Source organism: Lactuca saligna, chromosome 3, assembly GCF_052625555.1.
Source record: "Lactuca saligna cultivar CGN05327 chromosome 3, ASM5262555v1, whole genome shotgun sequence".
Classification (NCBI taxonomy): Eukaryota; Viridiplantae; Streptophyta; class Magnoliopsida; order Asterales; family Asteraceae; genus Lactuca; species Lactuca saligna.
In genome coordinates, this window is record NC_136419.1 from 40,124,591 (window position 1) to 40,145,874 (window position 21,284).

General features: G+C 33.4%; 2 protein-coding genes and 1 long non-coding RNA gene across 3 annotated transcripts; 2 read left to right on the forward strand and 1 right to left on the reverse strand.

Annotated features, from left to right (window-relative positions):
* The first annotated feature begins 3,110 nt into the window (after window positions 1-3,110).
* On the forward strand, window positions 3,111-5,131 carry LOC145035789 (small ribosomal subunit protein uS3z-like). Its single transcript, XM_078984299.1, has 6 exons — window positions 3,111-3,243; window positions 3,821-3,882; window positions 3,985-4,132; window positions 4,248-4,419; window positions 4,503-4,689; window positions 4,784-5,131. The coding sequence occupies exons 2-6, from the start codon at window positions 3,853-3,855 to the stop codon at window positions 4,985-4,987; spliced, it is 741 nt and encodes a 246-aa protein (XP_078840425.1). The 5' UTR covers window positions 3,111-3,243; window positions 3,821-3,852; the 3' UTR covers window positions 4,988-5,131.
* Window positions 5,132-6,239: 1,108 nt separating this feature from the next.
* LOC145035790 (uncharacterized) lies at window positions 6,240-7,636 on the forward strand. Its single transcript, XR_013678378.1, has 3 exons — window positions 6,240-6,522; window positions 6,789-7,077; window positions 7,161-7,636. It is a non-coding gene; the product is annotated as an uncharacterized LOC145035790 (long non-coding RNA).
* A 938-nt stretch (window positions 7,637-8,574) lies between these two features.
* Window positions 8,575-10,750, reverse strand: LOC145035792 (small ribosomal subunit protein uS3z-like). Its single transcript, XM_078984302.1, has 6 exons — window positions 10,633-10,750; window positions 9,886-9,954; window positions 9,636-9,783; window positions 9,349-9,520; window positions 9,079-9,265; window positions 8,575-8,984 (listed from the first exon to the last, which is right to left on the reverse strand). Exons 2-6 carry the CDS (start codon window positions 9,913-9,915, stop codon window positions 8,781-8,783), a joined length of 741 nt encoding a protein of 246 aa, XP_078840428.1. The 5' UTR covers window positions 9,916-9,954; window positions 10,633-10,750; the 3' UTR covers window positions 8,575-8,780.
* Window positions 10,751-21,284: the final 10,534 nt, after the last annotated feature.

Sequence of the window (21,284 nt, forward strand, 5' to 3'; positions counted from 1 at the left end):
ATCCATATCTAATAGAAAATTTTCTGATTCCCAACTAAGCGGGGGTAATATCTAGAAGGTTTCCTAAAAGCTGTTATTTCCAAACAGAGCTCTATTAGACACACTATGTAGTTTAGAAATGTGCTCATAATGTTAAATCAACAAAAATCTTCTTAAGTTATATAGGATATAGATAATATTTTTACGAATCTTTTAGAAACACTATGTAGCTTAGAAATGTGCTCATAATGATAAATCAATAAAAATCTTCTTATATTATATAGGATATAGATGATATCTTTACGAATATATAGTTATAATATAGAAAATCACACAAGATATATACATGTTCATTATCTTGAATTTTTAATAAATAAATATTAGTTTTTTTTTTTTTTTTTTAATAAAAGAGATATAGATTGTATCTTTATTTTGAGCTACTTAATAACAAAGATGAGTTTTTTACAAATTAATTTAGTATGTGTGTGTATATACACATAAGAGATATAGATGATATCTTTATTTTGAGCTTCTTAATAATAAAGATGAGTTTTTTTTTTTTTTTTTTTTTTTTTTAATTACAAATTAACACGTTAGAATGTGTTTTACGACAATAATATACTTTGAAAATGTTTGACCACCTTGTCGAGCGTAATGGTTGTGTCGTATCATGTGTTGAGTTAATTACTTATCAAACAATTAACCAAAATGTTTTTAAACAAGCAATTATATTTATTTATCTAGAGTTAATGTTGCGCATTTGTTTATTCATTAACCAAATATATTTAATATGCTCAAAATTAGGAGTGCAAACGAGCCAAGTTATTCGGGATCGACTCGTTGAAAGCTCGACTCGAAACTGATTTTAAACGAGCACAAGTCGAGCTCGAGTTTAAAGATAAGCTCGTTTATTAAACGAGCTCGAGCCTATGTCACTAAGCTCGATTAGGCTCGCAAGACTAAACAAGCATATATATATAATATAATTTATTATTATTATTATATATTAAAATAAGAAAAAATATTTGGGTAATTAGGGATTTAGAGTAGTAATAACGAGCTTTTTAATGAGTTCGAATTGAGATTAAGCTTATTTAGACACGTTAGTTAAAAAACAAATTGAGCTCAAACCCAAGCTGAACTTGTATAATTATTTACGAGCTCGAGTACAACTCGGTTTAAGAAAGTTCGAGTTTGAGCCTCATTTGACTTAAACAAGCTCGAACCGAGTTTGGTCAAGCTTGGGCTCAACTCGACTCATTTGCACCCCTATTCAAAATTAAATGAATAACAAAATTTTCCGTGAAATGATAAAACAGTGAAACTAAATTTGTGATGTATTTTAGTGAAGGGTTGGGCCCAACTATATATTAAAATAATAATATATATTTTGGTTATATCATATAACAAAAAAGTTTATATACTTATAAGAAAATTCATTTTACATGTGCTAGGAACCATAACTGAAAGGAAAACATTTCTATGAAGGCATATCCGTGCAAGAAATCCAAAACTTGTTAATATTTTCTATAGCGTATGGACCATTTTTGTAATTTACTCTATAATATACAACACGCGTGAAAACCATTCCACATCATCCTCTATACATCTTCACAACTCATTTACTATTGATGGAGGTGATGTTCACAAGAGAACAACTAGTGAACAAGAGTGAGACAAAAGAGAGAGATAGATAGAAAGAAGAGAGAGACAGAAAGAAATGGTTTTGATTGGGTGTGAGAACCCGTAATTGGCTTCAATCTACACCGCCATTACTCATATTGGAGGCGGTGTTCACTAGTGAACATCTCCTCCACCTAGGCTCCACATAGGATTCTTACGCGTGAAAAAAGAACCATACCCCATGGCCTAACATTTAAATAACAAATTAGAATGCATTTACACTGCATTTATATTTAATCTAATGAAAATGAATACATTTGCGTTCCAATATCGTTGAAGCCTAAAGGGATGGATTACCGCCTAACGCCATTGATTTTGCACATTTTAACATGGTGCGTGCTGCTTGCTATCATCATTTCCTACTGATTAAAGTGCTCCCAAGTCCCAAGTTTTTCTTTTTTGGTGTCCGAGTGACTTTGCTAAGAATCTTAAACCTCGATTTGAATATTGTTTGTTAAACCTCACTTAACTGTCCCAAAGCAACTCCTAAAAGTCATTTTTTTTCCCAAACGGTTAAGATCTTATTCGATCCAATAAAAATACCTCCAGGTAAAGCCCAACCCGGTTACCAGTCTGGAGAGAAAAAGTTCGGATAAAGCTCAACAAATGCTCACTCCGAACATTTAAGAAAAAGTCCACAAAAAAATGGATAAGACCGGTCCAGACTTAGAAAATAGAGCTCAGACAAAGTTAGACTCAGGCCTCGAAAACTCAATAACACCAAGTCTCTTGTGCAGCTCTAGGTTATAGTTATATATCTAAAATAACTAAGTGTGTCAAGTTAAAAATGATCCACCATAAAAAGAGGATCCATTATGAAATCCAGATTTTCTCTGCCCGAAAAGATAAACCTTAAATAAATATAAACTAGTATTTGACTTATCTTGCACATTGTGACGGTTAACTTCTTTGCAATTAATAAAAACGAAAACTATAGAAAGAAATTATGCAATGGACCAAAAGTGTTATTTTAAAATATAGTAAGAAATCAAAATCACAATTTATAAAATACCAATAATTTAACTTTTATGAATGATGAAAACTGTTAGAATATATTTTTAATATATATATATATATATATATATATATATATATATATATATATATATATGATTACAAGCAAAATCTTTATTTCTAGGAAAATGCTTTATTTTGTATCTTATATTACAGGATTGGAAAAGTTATAATATGATATGATATTAGTCATGAAAATGATAAAAATTAATAAAAAATCACTAACACTCACAAAACCATATTTACAAATTATTAATATATATTAAATATAAATATATAGCAATAAAAAAAATAAGTTTTATACATTTAAAACTTGTTGCAAGATATTTGTATTTTTTTATTCTTTTTTAGAAGATAACTTCTGATAAAAAAAGTTAAAAACACCGTCACCAGTCCACTGACGGAGTTATGGACACGAAATTGGGCTCAAGGTTATCCACTTCATTTCAGTTTGGGCTTTCACGCTATTTGAATTTGATTGTGGATTTGTGAATACAGCAATAAACCCTACCAATTCTTCTTCAGCGCCGAGTCTTCCTTCAACATCTTCAGGTTGATTCCTTTGAGGTTAGTGCTGCAATTTCCATTTCCCTCATTCAAAAGTTTCCTTAATTTATTATATACACCGCTGATTATTTAGCACTGTGTGTTATTTTCTGTACTTTTTTCGATGAATCTGTGCTGTTGTGATGGTCAAACTGCTTTTTATCTGCTTCCTTTTTGATCTACTGTATGATAGACAAGCTTCGTTATTTCTTAGGTTTTCTTTTGATTTTTGTATGTTGATAAATTATGGAGGTTCAACCTGTTTTTTATCAGACATCTTGATAATTTCTCTTGCTGTTGAAAACGTTAATGATATGTTTCTTTTATGAATGCCTTCTAGATGATGATATTTTCCAATCATCCGAACATGTTTGCAATCCCTGAACAGCACACACATGGATGCTAATTATATAATATAACGTGTATTTGAAGCTCGATTGACATTGGAAATTTGATAACATAACAGATATCAAGTTACTGTCTAGCTCTTCCCTTGATTAACAATATGTTAGAAATGAATCTAAATTTTGTAACGCCGCTATTGATAACAACTTTCCATTATTGCTAACGCATTGATGATACCAAATTTCACTGTCAGGGCTTTTCATTCCTTATTAGCTACTAAGAAAGATGGCAACTCAATTGAGCAAGAAACGAAAGGTTAGTCTCATCATCATTCATCAATCACTATCACAAGCTAATGTAAACCTTTTCTTCTCCTTCTTCTTATAGCTTGTAATCTAATTTCTTTTTGGGCATCAGTTTGTAGCAGATGGTGTGTTCTTTGCTGAGTTGAATGAGGTCCTCACAAGGGAACTTGCAGAGGATGGTTACTCAGGTGTAGAAGTTAGGGTTACACCAATGCGCACGGAGATCATCATCAGGGCCACCCGTACCCAAAATGTTCTTGGTAAAACCCTAAAAGCATGTTTATCATTAATGTAATCATACATGACAATTTTAGAAAAATAAATTGTTACTTCACATAATAATAATAAAGTGTGATTATATGGTTATTGGATCAGGTGAGAAGGGAAGGAGAATAAGGGAGCTGACATCTCTTGTTCAGAAAAGATTCAAATTTCCTGAAAACAGTGTGGAGCTTTATGCAGAAAGAGTCAACAACAGAGGACTCTGTGCCATTGCTCAGGCTGAATCTTTGCGTTACAAGCTTCTTGGAGGCCTTGCTGTTCGCAGGTTTCTTTTATTCTTTAACATATTTTTGGTCATTCTAATTCAACCAATCTTTGTGTAATTGATGATAAAACTGTTTATTATAGGGCTTGCTATGGTGTTCTAAGATTTGTTATGGAGAATGGAGCAAAAGGGTGTGAAGTGATTGTAAGTGGAAAGCTAAGGGCTCAACGTGCCAAATCCATGAAGTTCAAGGACGGGTACATGGTTTCATCCGGTCAACCGGTCAAGGAGTATATCGACTCTGCTGTCAGACACGTGCTTCTTAGACAGGTAAGCAAATGTTGTTTATACTTGTTTTCAAAGTTATTAAAATGAGATGCAGATGAAAACTTTCTATAAATAGTAACTAGTGGTATGTGTACAGGGTGTTCTTGGGATTAAGGTAAAGATCATGCTTGATTGGGATCCTACTGGGAAGCTTGGGCCTAAAACTCCATTACCTGATAATGTTATAATTCATATGCCTAAAGATGATGTAATTGTTCATCCCCCAAAAGATGTTGAGGAATACAGGCCACCACTTGTTGCTGATGAGCCTTTGCCCATGCCCATTCCTGTACCTGTCTAAAATATGATTAGAATTTTTAGACTTCTAAAGTTATGGATGATAAAGTTTTGATTTGGTGCCTTTTTGATGAGTTTTTCCTTGTTTCATTGGTGTAAGTTTTACTTGTTTTTACAGCTAGTGCTATCAATTTTTGTTATTTTGGAATATGATAATATAATGTTAAAAACCTTAAAATATAATAGGCGTTTTATTTCTTATAGTTTAATCATCGTCTAATTCTTTAATATTCAACTTATTTGAAACTAAGGAAATCTTCATAAAAAATCGCTTACCCAGGATCATCAATAATGAAACGATGGTAATCTACATCAAAAGTCTTAAGTAATAAGAAAAACAGGATAGAAGATCATAAAGAGGAAATGAGAACAAAATTGAAAGTTCAATCGTAATTTAAGTCATAAGTCATTTTTTATATTTTGTTAAAACTTTTAAAATTGTTATAGTGATACTGAGGCGATCATATCTAAGAAAGACTTTAAATAATAGAGGTTTTTTTTTACAACACGTACATACTAAAACCAACTCCAACCTCTATCTTATATCATTACTGTGTAAAACATACATTAAAACTTTTTTCAACTTCAATCACATACTAAAACATTTCCACAAAATCATATTTTAATATTGTAATAATAAAATCATGCTAATTATTTTTATATTATTAAAATATAAATAAAGATTATAAATAATAAACTATTACAATAATGATTTACCAATATAAAAATACGCTCTTATAACCTTTATTTTTATGTTTTGAAGGTCGACGGTCTGTCATCCACCGATCACCACCAAATCCAATATAATATTAATAAATAAAGATTTACTATTCTCTATTTGAATATAAAATTCGTTCCTTAACCTTTATTTTTATGCTTTGAAGGTCGATTGTCTTATCATCCACCGAGTATCATCAAATCCAATATAATATTAATTAATAAAGATTTACCATTCTTTATTGAATACAAAATACGTTCTTTAACCTTTATTTTTATGCTTTAGAGGTCGATGGTCTATCTCTATCATCCACCGACTACCACCAAATCTAATCTAATCTTAACATTAATATTAATTATGAATTATGAATTATTAATAATAAATAAAGTATAGAGAATGCGATCTGCCACCTATCATGGATCGTGACTCATGAAAGAAAAAAAAAAAAGGCATCTTGCTGAACGTGGCACTGGCTTTTGTCAGCACCACAATTAAATTTCCTAACTTTTTCGCTTTAAATACGTCACAGAATGGAAGAACGATGGACAGAAAAAAAAAAAAAAAAAAAACAAAGATGGAAAGCTCAGTTGGGGAAAAATACTCAAATCCATCACATATTTGTGCCCTAAATTTTACTACCTTCAATTCGAAGCTTAGTGGTAGGGACAACTATGGCCTGTGGAAAATACAGATGCTAGTATGTCTCCTAGATAGTCACCATATCAATGGAAAACCAGTAACCCCTCAAACCAGTTTTACATGCAAAAGATCAGATGCTCTTGTCAAAGTTTGGATATTTGGTTCTTTATATGAACATGCAGGTAAATTTTCTTCTTTTTTATTTCATAAACTGCCAAAATTACCTACTTTTATTCACACAAAGAACATTCAAAACAACAAAGTATATTGTAAATGCAACTCATAAAGATTATGTATTTATGTCTTACCAACTTTTAATTTCATGTTTGTAATTGTACCGATGTACGAATTTATGTGATTATTATGCTTTACTCGATGAACCAAAAATAGCAGAGAAAAGGAGGTTTATTTCTTTTGTTTGAGATGTTTATTTGGATCTATGTTGCAGTGTGGCTATTAAAGGATCCGATTATTGAAGCCACTAGTCAAAATGCAAATCATGGGTCTTTCTTTCCAAATGCAATTTGGAGTGCCAACAAAGATGGTCACAACATTATTCAATATAATGTTTACAACCTACTATATCAAATTGTTGGTCAAAAGAGTACTTGTAGAACAATCAAAGACTCTTTTGAAAATAACCTATTGCATTTTTCTCAACAACTGTCAATTAACAACGAATTAAATCTTATATCAGGGTAGCTTTACAAATACAACGTGAACTACAATGGTTTAAGGTATGAATCTTTATGAATCCAAGTTTGAGTTTTATTCAACCTACATAATGTTTTTATACGGCTAATATATCCTAATCTTGTAGGAAGTTGAAAATTTTGCATGTTCTCTGGAGATTACATACGAAATACCTCAAATGGTATTTACAAGAGAACACAAGGATTTGATGATTGAAGGAGAAAAATGGATGAAGACCTCAAATGATATTTACAAGAGAACACAATGACTTGGTGATTGAAGGAGAAAAATGGATGAAAACCACCACACATGCATACATAATTACTACTACACTAGTCAACAACATTGTATTTGCAATATCTAGTACCAATTACTACTACACTAGTCAACAACATTGTATTTATAGGATCATTTCCAATTACTACACTAGTCAACAACATTGTATTTATAGGATCATTCCAATTACTACTATACTAGTCAACAATATTGTATTTGCATATCTACTACCAATTACTATTACACTAGTCAACAATATTGTATTTGCAATATCTATTATGATAATGAGAAGATATAATTAATACACATAGATGTCATTTTTTACAATATTGTATTTGCATATCTAGTACCAATTACTATTACACTAGTCAACAACATTGTATTTGCAATATCTATTATTATAATGAGAGGATATACTTAATACACATGGATGTCAGACTGTCAGTTTTTACTAGCAACATTGCTATTTAAGCTTTTTGCCTTTTGCAATATTAGATATCATATCATTAGGTCCAGGGTTTGAATTCAGACCCTAACACATGATTGACCTATCACATATGTTAACTTCAATGTTGATGTATTTGTCACTTCTCATGGCACGTTTTGCTGAAAAAGAATTTCCCTTTTAAGTTTCACACAAAGTTGGTAATTGGTTTGATCTCCTCATCAAGAATGCAACAATTAGAAGACAAATAGACGATACTAGTTTTTACCCTCACTTTTACTCACTTCCTGCAAACATTTAGAATCATAAACAAATTAACATACTTCTTAAGATGTAAGGTCTTGTCAAATTCAAAGAGAATTTGTAATAGTTTTTAAGTTCATAAATAAATGAGTCTGCTTCCAAAGTAACACTCTTATACAGTTATACTGGGAAGGAGGAAAATGGTTAAGTTTATGTAGGGGTAACTACTTGTGTATTAAGCACACGATCAATCTCCCTTTGTTATAGTTTTATATCCTAAAAAGAACATACTAATGGTTAAAATATGTCATTATAACCTTTTTCAGCACGCCATGTATCCTTAATGTCCAAATTTCAGATTGAAAAATACATTTTTTACCAATTTATTTTTGGTACTCGGTGAGAAAAGGTTCCAGGTCATCTAACGTGTTTAATGTAAACAATACTGACCAGCTATGTACAACAAAACTTTATACCTATTTTACTCCAATGTTAAAATAGTTATATAGATATAGTTAGTACAAAGTAGTAAGATGAACTAAACATATGCATTAAACATGGCACAAAAGTCAGTACAAAATCAAACAAAAATGGGCCTACATTAGAATACAGCAATCCATAATAAGAAAATTCAACAATAAGTATTAGTAGAAATAAACTTACATCAATGCAAAAAGGGTCATTCATGAAAGCAAAACTCAAAAAGACAAAAACAAAATGATCTTTCTATAACTTAAAAGTCTTGGAATCAAATAGAATCCTAATCATGTTAAAGACTTGGTTTTAGACAGGTAGAGGGATGGGCATGGGCAAAGGCTCATCAGCAACAAGTGGTGGTCTGTATTCCTCAACATCTTTTGGGGGATGAACAATTACATCATCTTTAGGCATATGAATTATAACATTATCAGGTAATGGAGTTTTAGGCCCAAGCTTCCCAGTAGGATCCCAATCAAGCATGATCTTTACCTTAATCCCAAGAACACCCTGTACACATACCACTAGTTACTATTTATAGAAAGTTTTCATCTGCATCTCATTTTAATAACTTTGAAAACAAGTATAAACAACATTTGCTTACCTGTCTAAGAAGCACGTGTCTGACAGCAGAGTCGATATACTCCTTGACCGGTTGACCGGATGAAACCATGTACCCGTCCTTGAACTTCATGGATTTGGCACGTTGAGCCCTTAGCTTTCCACTTACAATCACTTCACACCCTTTTGCTCCATTCTCCATAACAAATCTTAGAACACCATAGCAAGCCCTATAATAAACAGTTTTATCATCAATTACACAAAGATTGGTTGAATTAGAATGACCAAAAATATGTTAAAGAATAAAAGAAACCTGCGAACAGCAAGGCCTCCAAGAAGCTTGTAACGCAAAGATTCAGCCTGAGCAATGGCACAGAGTCCTCTGTTGTTGACTCTTTCTGCATAAAGCTCCACACTGTTTTCAGGAAATTTGAATCTTTTCTGAACAAGAGATGTCAGCTCCCTTATTCTCCTTCCCTTCTCACCTGATCCAATAACCATATAATCACACTTTATTATTATTATGTGAAGTAACAATTTATTTTTCTAAAATTGTCATGTATGATTACATTAATGATAAACATGCTTTTAGGGTTTTACCAAGAACATTTTGGGTACGGGTGGCCCTGATGATGATCTCCGTGCGCATTGGTGTAACCCTAACTTCTACACCTGAGTAACCATCCTCTGCAAGTTCCCTTGTGAGGACCTCATTCAACTCAGCAAAGAACACACCATCTGCTACAAACTGATGCCCAAAAAGAAATTAGATTACAAGCTATAAGAAGAAGGAGAAGAAAAGGTTCACATTAGCTTGTGATAGTGATTGATGAATGATGATGAGGCTAACCTTTCGTTTCTTGCTCAATTGAGTTGCCATGTTTGCAAGCTGTGTATTGGGTGATGAAGAACACTAACTCTGAAATTTGAGACAACGGGGACTTTAGAATCAAACTTCACGTTCGTTTTATAGTCAAACAAGAAAATAGGTATTCAGTAACTTGTAATTGGTGCTATCACACCTTTGTATATCTATCTCATTAAAGTCTGTGACAAGTTATAAGCAAAGCTACCCCAGACTACGATCACATTTCCAAGTAGTAATTTTCCAATTGAGTAAAAGTAATATTTGTCTATCAAGTTTAAAATTCAATCGAACATCCACTATATATTCCAGATCGAAATGAATATGAAATAACTTTTATATGAATGTATTGCATGCGTGTTCAATGACCAAACAATAGATCCAGCATGTTGCCAATTGGGAAATTTTATCAAACGGTTGGTGCTCATTAAAATAACAAGATATTGTCGAAACATCACTGCATCACTAGCAACAGATTACAGCTATGCATCATAGGCAGATAGTTTATCATCATGAAAGAGAGGTCAGAGAAAAGGTAAAAAAGCAGACCGGTATTTACCCTAGCATCGTATAGATATAACATATAAAACACAAAAACCGAGTCGTTTCACCATCACTAGTACCAGAAAATCATCAGAAATAAAACTATAAAAAGATAACATATAATCCTAAATATTTACCAACTTGGATGAATTTACAGAAAAAGTTGCAGGAAAATAATGTAAATCGCACCTCAAAACTCAGGGTATGAAAGCCGAAGATGTTGAAGGCAGATTCGGCGGGGGAGAGAAAAAGGGAGGTAAGAGAACAGGTAGGGTTTAGATGTATTCACCCGGATACGCTTGAAGCCCGAAGTGATGTGAAATGGACCAAACCGAGTTAAGGCCTTAACTTTTGGATCGACATTCGAATCGGGTTTCCGGCCTAAACATTGTTTACCCGAATTCCATAGAGCAAATCGTTTTCACCAAAGAAAATTGAAAAAAATGACATAATAATCCTTAAGTTTTTATAAAAATATCGGTTTTATCCCTGCACGTGTTTTAGGTCCAATAAAGCCCGAAGGTTTGTTTAATTTGTTTATTTTTACATTTGTAGCCGGTTTTCAGGTAACATAACGGTAACCTAATACCAGTAAAACCCTTGAACTTTCAAAAATATTCGGATTTACCCTTAAGTTTTTCAAAAATATTTGGATTTACTCTTACCTTGATTATTATTATTATTATTATTATTATTATTATTATTATTATTATTATTATTATTATTATTATTACATTTAAATGTATGAAAATATTTTATACATACATTTTTAAATGTATACAAATATTTTTATTAATATAAATATATTTTTAAATATATATATATATATATATATATATATATATATGTGTGTGTGTGTATATATATATATATATATATATATATATACACTTGTATTTAGTATTCATATACATTTGAATTCCCATGTATTCCATTAAAACCGTATTTATATATTAAAAAAGTATTTATTTGTATATAGCAGGTATAAATATATATTTATTTCATATAAAAATATATTATATACATATAAATACAAAATACATATTTATATGGATTATATTGTATAAAAGATATATTAATATGTATTTGTACATATTACTAACTATAAATATGTATTTATTTCATAACTATTTGCATAAGCTAATTTTTATACAGATGAAACACATATTTATATCTATTAAATACAAATGAAAATGTATTTATATATTTCCAAACATATTTATATGTATTAAATACAAATAAAAAGCGTATTTATACATTTAAAGACATATTTATACATTTAAAAATATTTTTATTTGTATTTAATAGATATAAATATGTATTTCCACTATATAAAAATTATAGTATGCATATAATTATGATATAAATACATATTTATACTTGGTAATATGTACAAATACATCTAATTATATCTTTTATATAATATAAACCATATAAATATGCATTTTTATATTTATATGCAGGGCCGGGCCAACACGATTGGAGGCCCGGGGCAAAATAAAAAATGGGGCCTTTTATTTATTCGTATATTACACTATTTTATACATACATAAAAATATATTTAAATTCGTACACAATAGAATGGGGGAAACTAAAAATACAATGCTATTAGAAGTATTAAAATACTAAAGTCTCATCCCCTTTGTTTCTTCATTAACTTGTTCAGTTTTGTTCCTGTACATAAGTTGTTGACCTCCAACTGAAGTAGATTTATCATCGACAAAAAGTTGTTAGGTGAATAGCTTAAATCCAGAATACTTGTTGTTGGTAATAACCTATAAGTAGTTGAAAAAACTATATACAACAACAGAAAATTCTATACATATCAAAAACATAGAAATAAAAAAAAAAAGTACCATTCATAAATAAAAAATAAGAATATTAACATTATAAATCGAAATTACGCAATAAAGTTCAAGAATTGTCTCTAACTCAAAAATATTAACATTTGATTATGTCTCTAACTTGAACAACCTCATACAAATCGAATTTCAAAAAAGAATAAGAAATTTCAAGAGCGATAGAACATACAGAGATTCACAGTCATATTATCATAAATCAATTTCACCTCTAACAGTCGATTCTGAAAACTGAACCTTCAAATTTCTAGAAATTGAGAAAGAAATCCAATTGAGGCAATGATTGGAACTCTCATTGGTGCTATATTAGAAAAAGGAAATCGACAACAAGAATGGAAACAATAGAGTTTCCCGTTTTTTGAAATCATGAGAAGAACGAGACACAATCAGTCTCTCAATTCTAAAATAACATTTGATTCACTAATGGTTGTTGTGGACGAATTCGGAAAATCAAAAAAAAAATGAAAGAAATCGATTAACTTGAAATCTTGAATAAGAAATAGAAGAATGATCGTTAACTCTTACTTTTGGAGAAGACATCGTTTGGATTTTCCATGGTAATGTTTGGATTTTCTATAGAAATCTGATTGTTGAAGAGTTACGACGCTTTGGAATTAGGACGCATGCCAGGTAAGTCTCATTCTCTCCCACGCTCCATCTTTTGGATTAGTTCCTGATCAGAGTATTAGGGTTTGAAGTAGTCCAATTGGCTAAAATGTAATGGGTTGTTAATATATAACCAAAATAACAAGTTAAAAATTGGGGCCCTGTAGCATTTGGGGGCCCGGGGCAGTCGCCCAGCTTGCCCATGCCCACGGACCGGCCCTGTTTATATGTATATAATATATTTTGATATGAAATAAATATATATTTATACCTACTAAATACTAATAAATACATTTTTAACATATAAATATGTTACTACAGGAATACATGGGGCTTCATATGTATATAAATACTAAATACAAGTATATAAATTTTTTAAAATATATTTATATTAGTAAAAATACTTTTATATATAAATATGCATTTTTATATTTATATTAGTAAAAATACTTTTATATATAAATATGCATTTTTATATTTATATGTATATAATATATTTTTATATGAAATAAATATATATTTATACCTACTAAATACAAATAAATACATTTTTTACATATAAATACGTTATTACGGGAATACATGAGATTTCAAATGTATATAAATACTAAATACAAGTATATATATTTTTAAAAATATATTTATATTAGTAAAAATATTTTTATACATTTAAAAATGTATTAAATAATAATAATAATAATAATAATAATAATAATAATAATAATAATAATAATAATAATCAAAATAATCAAAATAAAAATCAATATAAAGGTAAATTCGAACATTTTTGAAAAACTTAATGGTAAATTCGAATATTTTTAAAAATTCAAGGGTTTTATTGGCTTTAGGTAACCTAGGTAACTGGTAGGTTACCTGGAAACCGGCTATAAGGGTAAAAATTAGCAAATTAAACAAAACTTCGGGTTTTACTGGACCTAAAACACATCCAAAGGTAAAACCGAGATTTTTGTGAAAACGTAAGGGCTTTTATATCATTTTCCCAATAAAATTATAAGTATAACCATTTTTTCTAGTTATTTTTTAAAAAATAGCTAAAAAACTCAAAATTACAAAAATAGCCACTAAAATCACAAATAGATTAGGGTCTTGCGATTTGCCTTCTCATCTGCGGATGTATAGGCGCTTAAAGCATGAACGTGTATTGACAGTTGTACCTTTGCAGACCTGTCCATCTGCAATTTTCGCTTTACTCAGAATATGAATTTCTATTTTTTTTTAGAACCCTCAACATTTTTTTTCTTTAGGAAAACTCTCTCTAAGTTTTTCAGAGGAAGCTATGGACAAGTATTTAATATCTCCCAATAAACATGGTATGACGTTTACTCTTTTTGTGTTATAATCATCATTTATCATGTTTATGTTATGTTTGCTTACGACTTATCCGGAAAAAGTACGAAAAAACCGTAAATCGAAGTGTTGCCCTTCCAATTTTCATAGATGTATAAGTTATATTCGATACTTAGAGGATTTCATAAATAACATTGTGGTTTTGATGCGTGAGTAGTCTTGATATTGTTTGTTTGTTGTAGATATGTGATTGTACAAGTATGTGATGCGTAAATTATGCATTATGAGGTTGTAAATTTGGTTGTCATACATTATATTTGTAGTAAACAAATTTATGATACATCTTCTAGTTCTACATTTGTCATTTTTGAGGTTGTACAGTCGGTTTTCATACTTTATATTTGTAGCCAAATCATTTTTTATACAAGTGCAAATATTAGGTCAATATGCTAGACAATTCTAATATAAATATGATTTATGTTATAAAAGTGATTTCTATGCATAGGTTGTACATTTGCATTTCATGGTATGTTATTGCAAGTGAATTGTCATATATATATATATATATATATATATATATATATATATATATATATATATATATATATATATATATATATATATATGTTTTTTTTGATAGTTTTGTAAATTTTTAGTATATATAGAATTTCATTAATGCGTTACTGAAAATAAAAATTATATCATTTTAACATTTTTTTATATTTCAACATAAGTGTGACGATGTGAAAGTTATGGTGAACCTAAAAGGATCGCGATGTAATATATAAGACGTCTTTGAACATTTGACGGCTATCCGATATGAATCATTTAGCATAACCGTTTTTGGTTTTTTGTTGGACGTCCCTTCATTACAATAGGACGGCTTGATATTCGACAAAATGTTCATTTATTAGATACAGCTAGATGTAGTATTATCTCCATATGGCATAAATCGGTTGTATTTTAAAATGGGAGATACAAAACTGGTTGATGGCCCTGAAGAGTTTTGTTTGATCACTGGATTTATTTTTGGCGTGTATCGAAAAAAAATAGGAAAAACAATATCCGAAAAAAAAAAAAACATACTTTTAGTAAAAAAAAAAAAAAAAAGGTGGTTATTGCGGGAACACCTCTTTCCGAACAAAACAAATAGTTTGATGTCAATATCTTATTTGAAAAGTATCATATTAAACAATGATGATGTTGTGAGAGCATGGTTGATATACATTTTGTGTCAATGGTTTTTGGGAAAAGAAATTAATGATCGTGTACACAAATACTTTTTTTTTTTTTTTTTTTTTTGAGAACTTGGAAGACTGGAACAGTTATAAATTGAGGAATTATTATTGTTAATCTTTTTGTATAGTAAATTTTGCTTTAATTAAAAGTTTTATACTATAGGTTTCCATGCGACAGTTACTTGTGGGAGTTCACATTCGATGATCGTCAGGAGACTTGGAATAAAATAAATAACTATTTATCACTACCCGAGCCTCGACAACCTTTCAAATACTAATTTACAACACCATTCAGGGTATGTATATTTATATATCTATATGATTTAACAGGTTATCTTAATTGGTTATGAAATATTGTAGATATGGATTTACGAGATGTTTCCATATGTGAGAGGTGTTTATATGTCGTGTAGGAATAAAGATACACCTCATATTAAGCGTTGGAGTGTGATAAAAAAAAAAAATTTGAAATGGGTCGACATGAACAGGATTTTTGATGTTACAAATGTTTGTATATTTATTTATTTAGTAAAATATATTGTTGGAGTTTATAAAGACGTTATACATATATAATTTTTTTTAAGGGCGACGTAGACCTAAACATAAGATGATACCGAGTGAAGAGGAGACAAGAAAATCATATTATTTGTCTTGTCTAGAGTATGTGTTTGGTGAACCGGCTTTAGTTCCATCCCCAATGCGGAAGCATTTTAGGAGGCAAGAAGAATCACCATCTAATATATCTTCTAGTGGACGATCTGAAGCAAGAGCAAGACAAAGTTGCAAACAAAGTATAAAATTTTCGCTAATTGGGTAATTACACTTGAGGAAATGGTGTTTTTGAACTGACAACGCACCGAGGTGAAGCAGCAATACACCGAGGTGAATGTGAAAGAAGTGAATAATGATGATTTATGGGAGCACATAAATTTTGATGAACATGTAACATTTCAAAAAATCATTTTTTTACGAAGATTAAATAAGCAAGTGTCCGTTGATAATGATGAAGAAAATGTTAATGATATGCTAGAATTGTTCTATTAAGATATAAATTGTTAATAATATATTCTAAATTTTATTAATACATTTAATGTATTATTGTGGGTGTTAGATGAAAGGGAATATTTTTTAAAATGAGGAGCCGACTACAAATCACTTTAATGATGCGACTTTGGATGATAATGAAGCTACACCTTCCGCTAGCCCTAAGCTTCGTAACTGAAACATCTCAAAAATACGGTCCAAAATTTTCATTTTAAATCATTAATAAAAACCATACGTATCATTAATCATATAAAAATCATAAATTGCGTATCTCAAAAATATCATAACATCTGTCAATATATCAAAATCATATGTTAAAACATCAGAGTAAATCCTCCCAGGCTAAAACATTGTGGTGTGTGCTATGCAGTCATCCTGAGATCTTCACCTTACTAGCAGAAGTACATGAAACCAAAACTGAAAACTATAAGCACGAAGCTTAGTGAGTCTCCCCAAACTACCACATATCATACACATAATCACATAATAACATACATTGGGCCTTGCCGCTACATCGGGCCCCGCCAGGCATCGGACGAATTCGACATCGGGCCCTACTCGGCATCGGACTGAAGTCAGACATACATATAACATATCAACAAGTATATAACATAAACACATAGCATAAACATATAAACATTCCTCAGGGTTGCCTCGGCATCGGACCGAAGTCCGAAACATATAACATGTAACATATAAGCTAAACATTCATCGAGCTTGCCCCCACATTGGACCGAAGCCCAGAACATATAAGCATACACATGCAAGAATCACGAAAACATCAAGCATACAAACATTCCTCGGGCTTGCCTCGGCATCGGACCGAAGTCCAGAAACATATAACCTACATCAGGTTAACCCCGACATCGAACCTAATTCTAGCATACGCTAACATACATAAATGGGTAGGCATTAGTGCCTTCGACTCATTCCTACTGGAGGAAAACTCACCTCACAAAGCTGGCTGTTAAATCTCTCGGTAAGGAAATCTCTATCGGATGCTTCCGCGACTCCCCGGCTAACATCATAACAATAACACTTATCAAAATCCAATAATCCTTCTTAGGGTAAAATGACCACTTTACCTTGGTCAAAGTCAAAATTCTGGTCAAAGTCAATGTTTTGGGTTGACTCAACTTGCCGATTTGACCCATCAACTCGTCGAGTTCTATAAATCAGGAACCCTAAATTCGCGATCCAACTCGTCGAGTCATCGCCCTGACTTGTCGAGTTCCCTTGCTACTCGTAGTCGTGATAAAGCGAGTCAACTCATCGAGCCCCTCCTCGGGCTCGTCGAGTTCTGCTTGGTACAAAATTAGGACAAATCAACTTAACTCGTCGAGTTCCTTTATGGACTCGACGAGTTCATCAGTCTGTTTAGGGCATCTTAATGGATTAAGCCCATACTCTTCATATCTAAACTTCATATTTTTCATATACACTGAAAATGTCCTTTTAAGGGTAAAGTTTCAAACTTTATGTAGCACCTGGTTTCTGGTATGTAAATCTTATTCGAACATTTCCCATTTTAGCCTTGGACTCGGCGAGTCATGGGTCCGACTCGCCGAGTAGAGACGCGATCTAGGTCACGTTTTAAGTTGGCGACTCGGCGAGTCCATATCCTAGACTCGGCGAGTCGCCGCTGTTGGATGAAACCCTAAGTTTCAGGGGTTTGCACCCTATTTAAACGACTTAACTGCCCCAAGCCAGCCCCCATTCACCCTTAGAGCCCTGTATACCTCGTCCTAAGCCATTCCTTGAGAGTTTGAGACTTTTGTGGGTGTTTTTGAAGGTTTTGAAGGAGGAAAGAAGTAGATCCAGAAGAAGGAAAGCTAACCAAGCAACTATTGTGTTCTTCCAGCATTTCTTTTGAGGTATAACCCGTTTTCCCCATGATTCTATGCTTAAAACTTCATGTGGGTCTTTCTTGGTCAAGTCCCCAAGCTCGTATGTGCCTTATATGTCGTATTAAGACGTTTGGCCTCTGGATCTAGGCAAGATTGAGCTCCAGGAGCTCAGATTTGTTAGCTTTATGGCCCCATGTTGCTTGTTAGCCCTAGATCTACCCTTTTAAGGCATTTTGAGCCCTAAAATCCATATTGGTGAATATCCACACGTAAAGTTGGAAACTTTACGTGTGATTTGTGTCCTAGAAGTCCAGATCTATGAATGGCATGGACTGAAATCGAGCAAATCGGTGTATTTGGTGGATGCATGGCGGCAACTCAGCGAGTCGTATAGGTGACTCGGCGAGTCTGGCCGCGAGTCACCGATTTGGTCCCTTCATGATGTGTCGAGTTGAGCCGTGAGTCACAGGGGGTGACTCGGTGAGTTGGGAGCTGAACTCACCCATGTTAGGACTCGGCGAGTCAATGCCCTGACTCGGCGAGTCCAAGGCAATCTTCATAGATCAAGAACAGACTCGGCGAGTTGTTCATACAACTCGGTGAGTCTTAGCATATGTGTTCTTCGGATGAAGATGAACTCGACGAGTTGTTCATACAACTCGGCGAGTAGGATGAAGGAGTTGAATGTCAGTTTAGAAGATGAACTCGTCGAGTCATAGCCCAACTCGACGAGTAGAATCAGGGACCCAGGACAATTGTCTGGACAGGGACTCGGCGAGTGGAGATCCACTTGGCGAGTCGGGTCAACTAAAAGTTGACTTCGAATTGACTTAGGGCTAGACCAAGGAAAAATGGTCTTTTTACCCAAAGCACAGTTAGCAGTGTATGATTAAGTATATTGTGGAAATTACAACTGGGGAGTTTCCGGAGCAGCAGCAGCAGTAGTAGGTGATCAATTCCCACACAGAACAGCAGCTATTTCGAGGTGAGTTTCCTTCCAGTAGTAACGGGTCTAAGGCACCAAGGCCGGCCCGTATAGACGAGACGTTAGTATTAGAGTGTGGGTCGAGCCCGTATCTCTTAGTTGAGTTGATTATGATATATGTCAGTATGATAGAATTGTTTACACTTGTTGTCTGTGCGATACTTGTACGATATGAGTTGGCGGTTGAGTGTGGGCGAGGCCCGTATCTCTCCGAGAATGGAGTGTGGGCTAGGCCCGTATCTCCCAGATAGCGAAGTGTGGGCGGGGCCCGTATCTTCACGAGTGTGGGTGGGGCCCATATCTTCACGAGTGTGGGCGTGGCCCGTATCTCCTAATTGCATGTTGTTTGTTAAATGCTTGCATGGTATGGGGTATTATGGGGGAGCTCACTAAGCTTTGTGCTTACGGTTTCAATTTTGGTTTCAGGTACCTCCTCAGCTAGGGGAAAGGAGCCTGCGCGGTAGCAGCATGTCACACACACAGTCTTCGGTTTCCGCATTTACAAGCTTTTCTGGGATTGATACTCTGATATTCTGATTAGTTGTATGTTTTGGTTTTCAGACATGGTTCAGTTTATAATATGGATGATCGAATGATGTTTTAGTTACTAATATTTTCTAAAGTAACCTTTTTAAACAAAAAATTTTGATCTGAAAAATTGGGTCGTTACAAGTTGGTATCAGAGCCCTGGTTTGAGGGATTCGGACACGCCTTCGGGAGTGTCTGAACTCAAATCGAGGGATGGAAAGATTTTCTAAAAGAAAATGTTCTCTGAAACTTAGAAAAGGGGTCATGAGAAAGAGCGAAGTGTGTGACGTGCGCGACCGGCCGAGCTCAAGTAAGTATTCCCCATAGTACCCATACAAGTTTATGTTATGTTTATCAGCTTTCGTAGAACCGCATGCTAGAATAGGACTAAGGATCTAGGAGTGATGCCTTATGTGCCTACTATTTGTGTTTCAGTTGTATGAGAAATTGCATGCTAGTTACGGAGTAGACAGTAAGTAGGATAGCCTGAATAGGTTATGCCTGGTAGTATGAGCTTAGCACTATATGCTAGCTCAGTTCCTGAAAGTGGATAGAGTTAATTGAGACTGTTACCCTTGTCTGAATGTTGCTTGCTTCGTGCTCCGTGGGACTCTGAATACTGGGAGTTAGCCATTAGTCGAATGCATCACATTACATGTAATCAGGATTGGATAATCTTAGAGTGCCAAATTTGATCCTACTGCGTAGCTCTTGTTTGAGTCCAACCGTTGTAGGGACGAGTCCGGTACTCGAAGGATTATCTGAGCCTCGTCACGTGTGATGGCATTCGAGTAATGGCCAATTGGCATTATAATGAGGCCTGCAGCAGCTGAGGATTGGTTAGAGTAGAATTAGAGATCTCCCTAGGGCAAGCCTAGGATGAGTATAGCTTTGATCAGCAGTAGTGAAGGGGATTTGGTGGAGTCGAGGAATTCCTTGGAGAAGGTACGGATAGATGTGGAAGGTAGTATGGGCCCGTACTACTGAAAGCAGAGGATCCGTACCCGAACCAAGGGAGGCCAAGATGAGACCAGGGAACCTGTAAGTAGTTGAGATCCCTCAGAAAGTAGCAGTATCACTAATGATTATTATGATGTTTTGCAGAATGGTGGTACTTCGACCGAGACCGACAGATGGCGGTTCAGGAGAGGGGTCAGGTTCGGGATCAGGCTCCGAGCCGATTGACGAGAGGCTACGTGAGTTCATCACGTTGGAGATCACCAGGGGCATCCTTGAGTCGACCCCCATTCTCTTTGGGTCGATCAAGGAAGGGATCATGGAGTTGATGGAGGATCGCCTACGGGCATTCAGGAGCGATTTAGCCTCTAGCCAGTCAGGATCTCGCACACTGTCCTTCAAGGGCTTCAGGGACAGTGGTGCGTCGGATTTCCATGGGGTGAAGGACCCCATTGTCGCCAGGCGATGG

Coding starts and splice junctions, on each gene's coding strand:
- LOC145035789 (XM_078984299.1), top strand. CDS start 3,853: ATGGCAACTCAATTGAGCAAGAAACGAAAG. Junction 3,883..3,984: donor AATTGAGCAAGAAACGAAAG/GTTAGTCTCATC, acceptor TTTGGGCATCAG/TTTGTAGCAGATGGTGTGTT. Junction 4,133..4,247: donor CCGTACCCAAAATGTTCTTG/GTAAAACCCTAA, acceptor TTATTGGATCAG/GTGAGAAGGGAAGGAGAATA.
- LOC145035792 (XM_078984302.1), bottom strand. CDS start 9,915: ATGGCAACTCAATTGAGCAAGAAACGAAAG. Junction 9,784..9,885: donor AATTGAGCAAGAAACGAAAG/GTTAGCCTCATC, acceptor TTTGGGCATCAG/TTTGTAGCAGATGGTGTGTT. Junction 8,985..9,078: donor GACACGTGCTTCTTAGACAG/GTAAGCAAATGT, acceptor GTATGTGTACAG/GGTGTTCTTGGGATTAAGGT.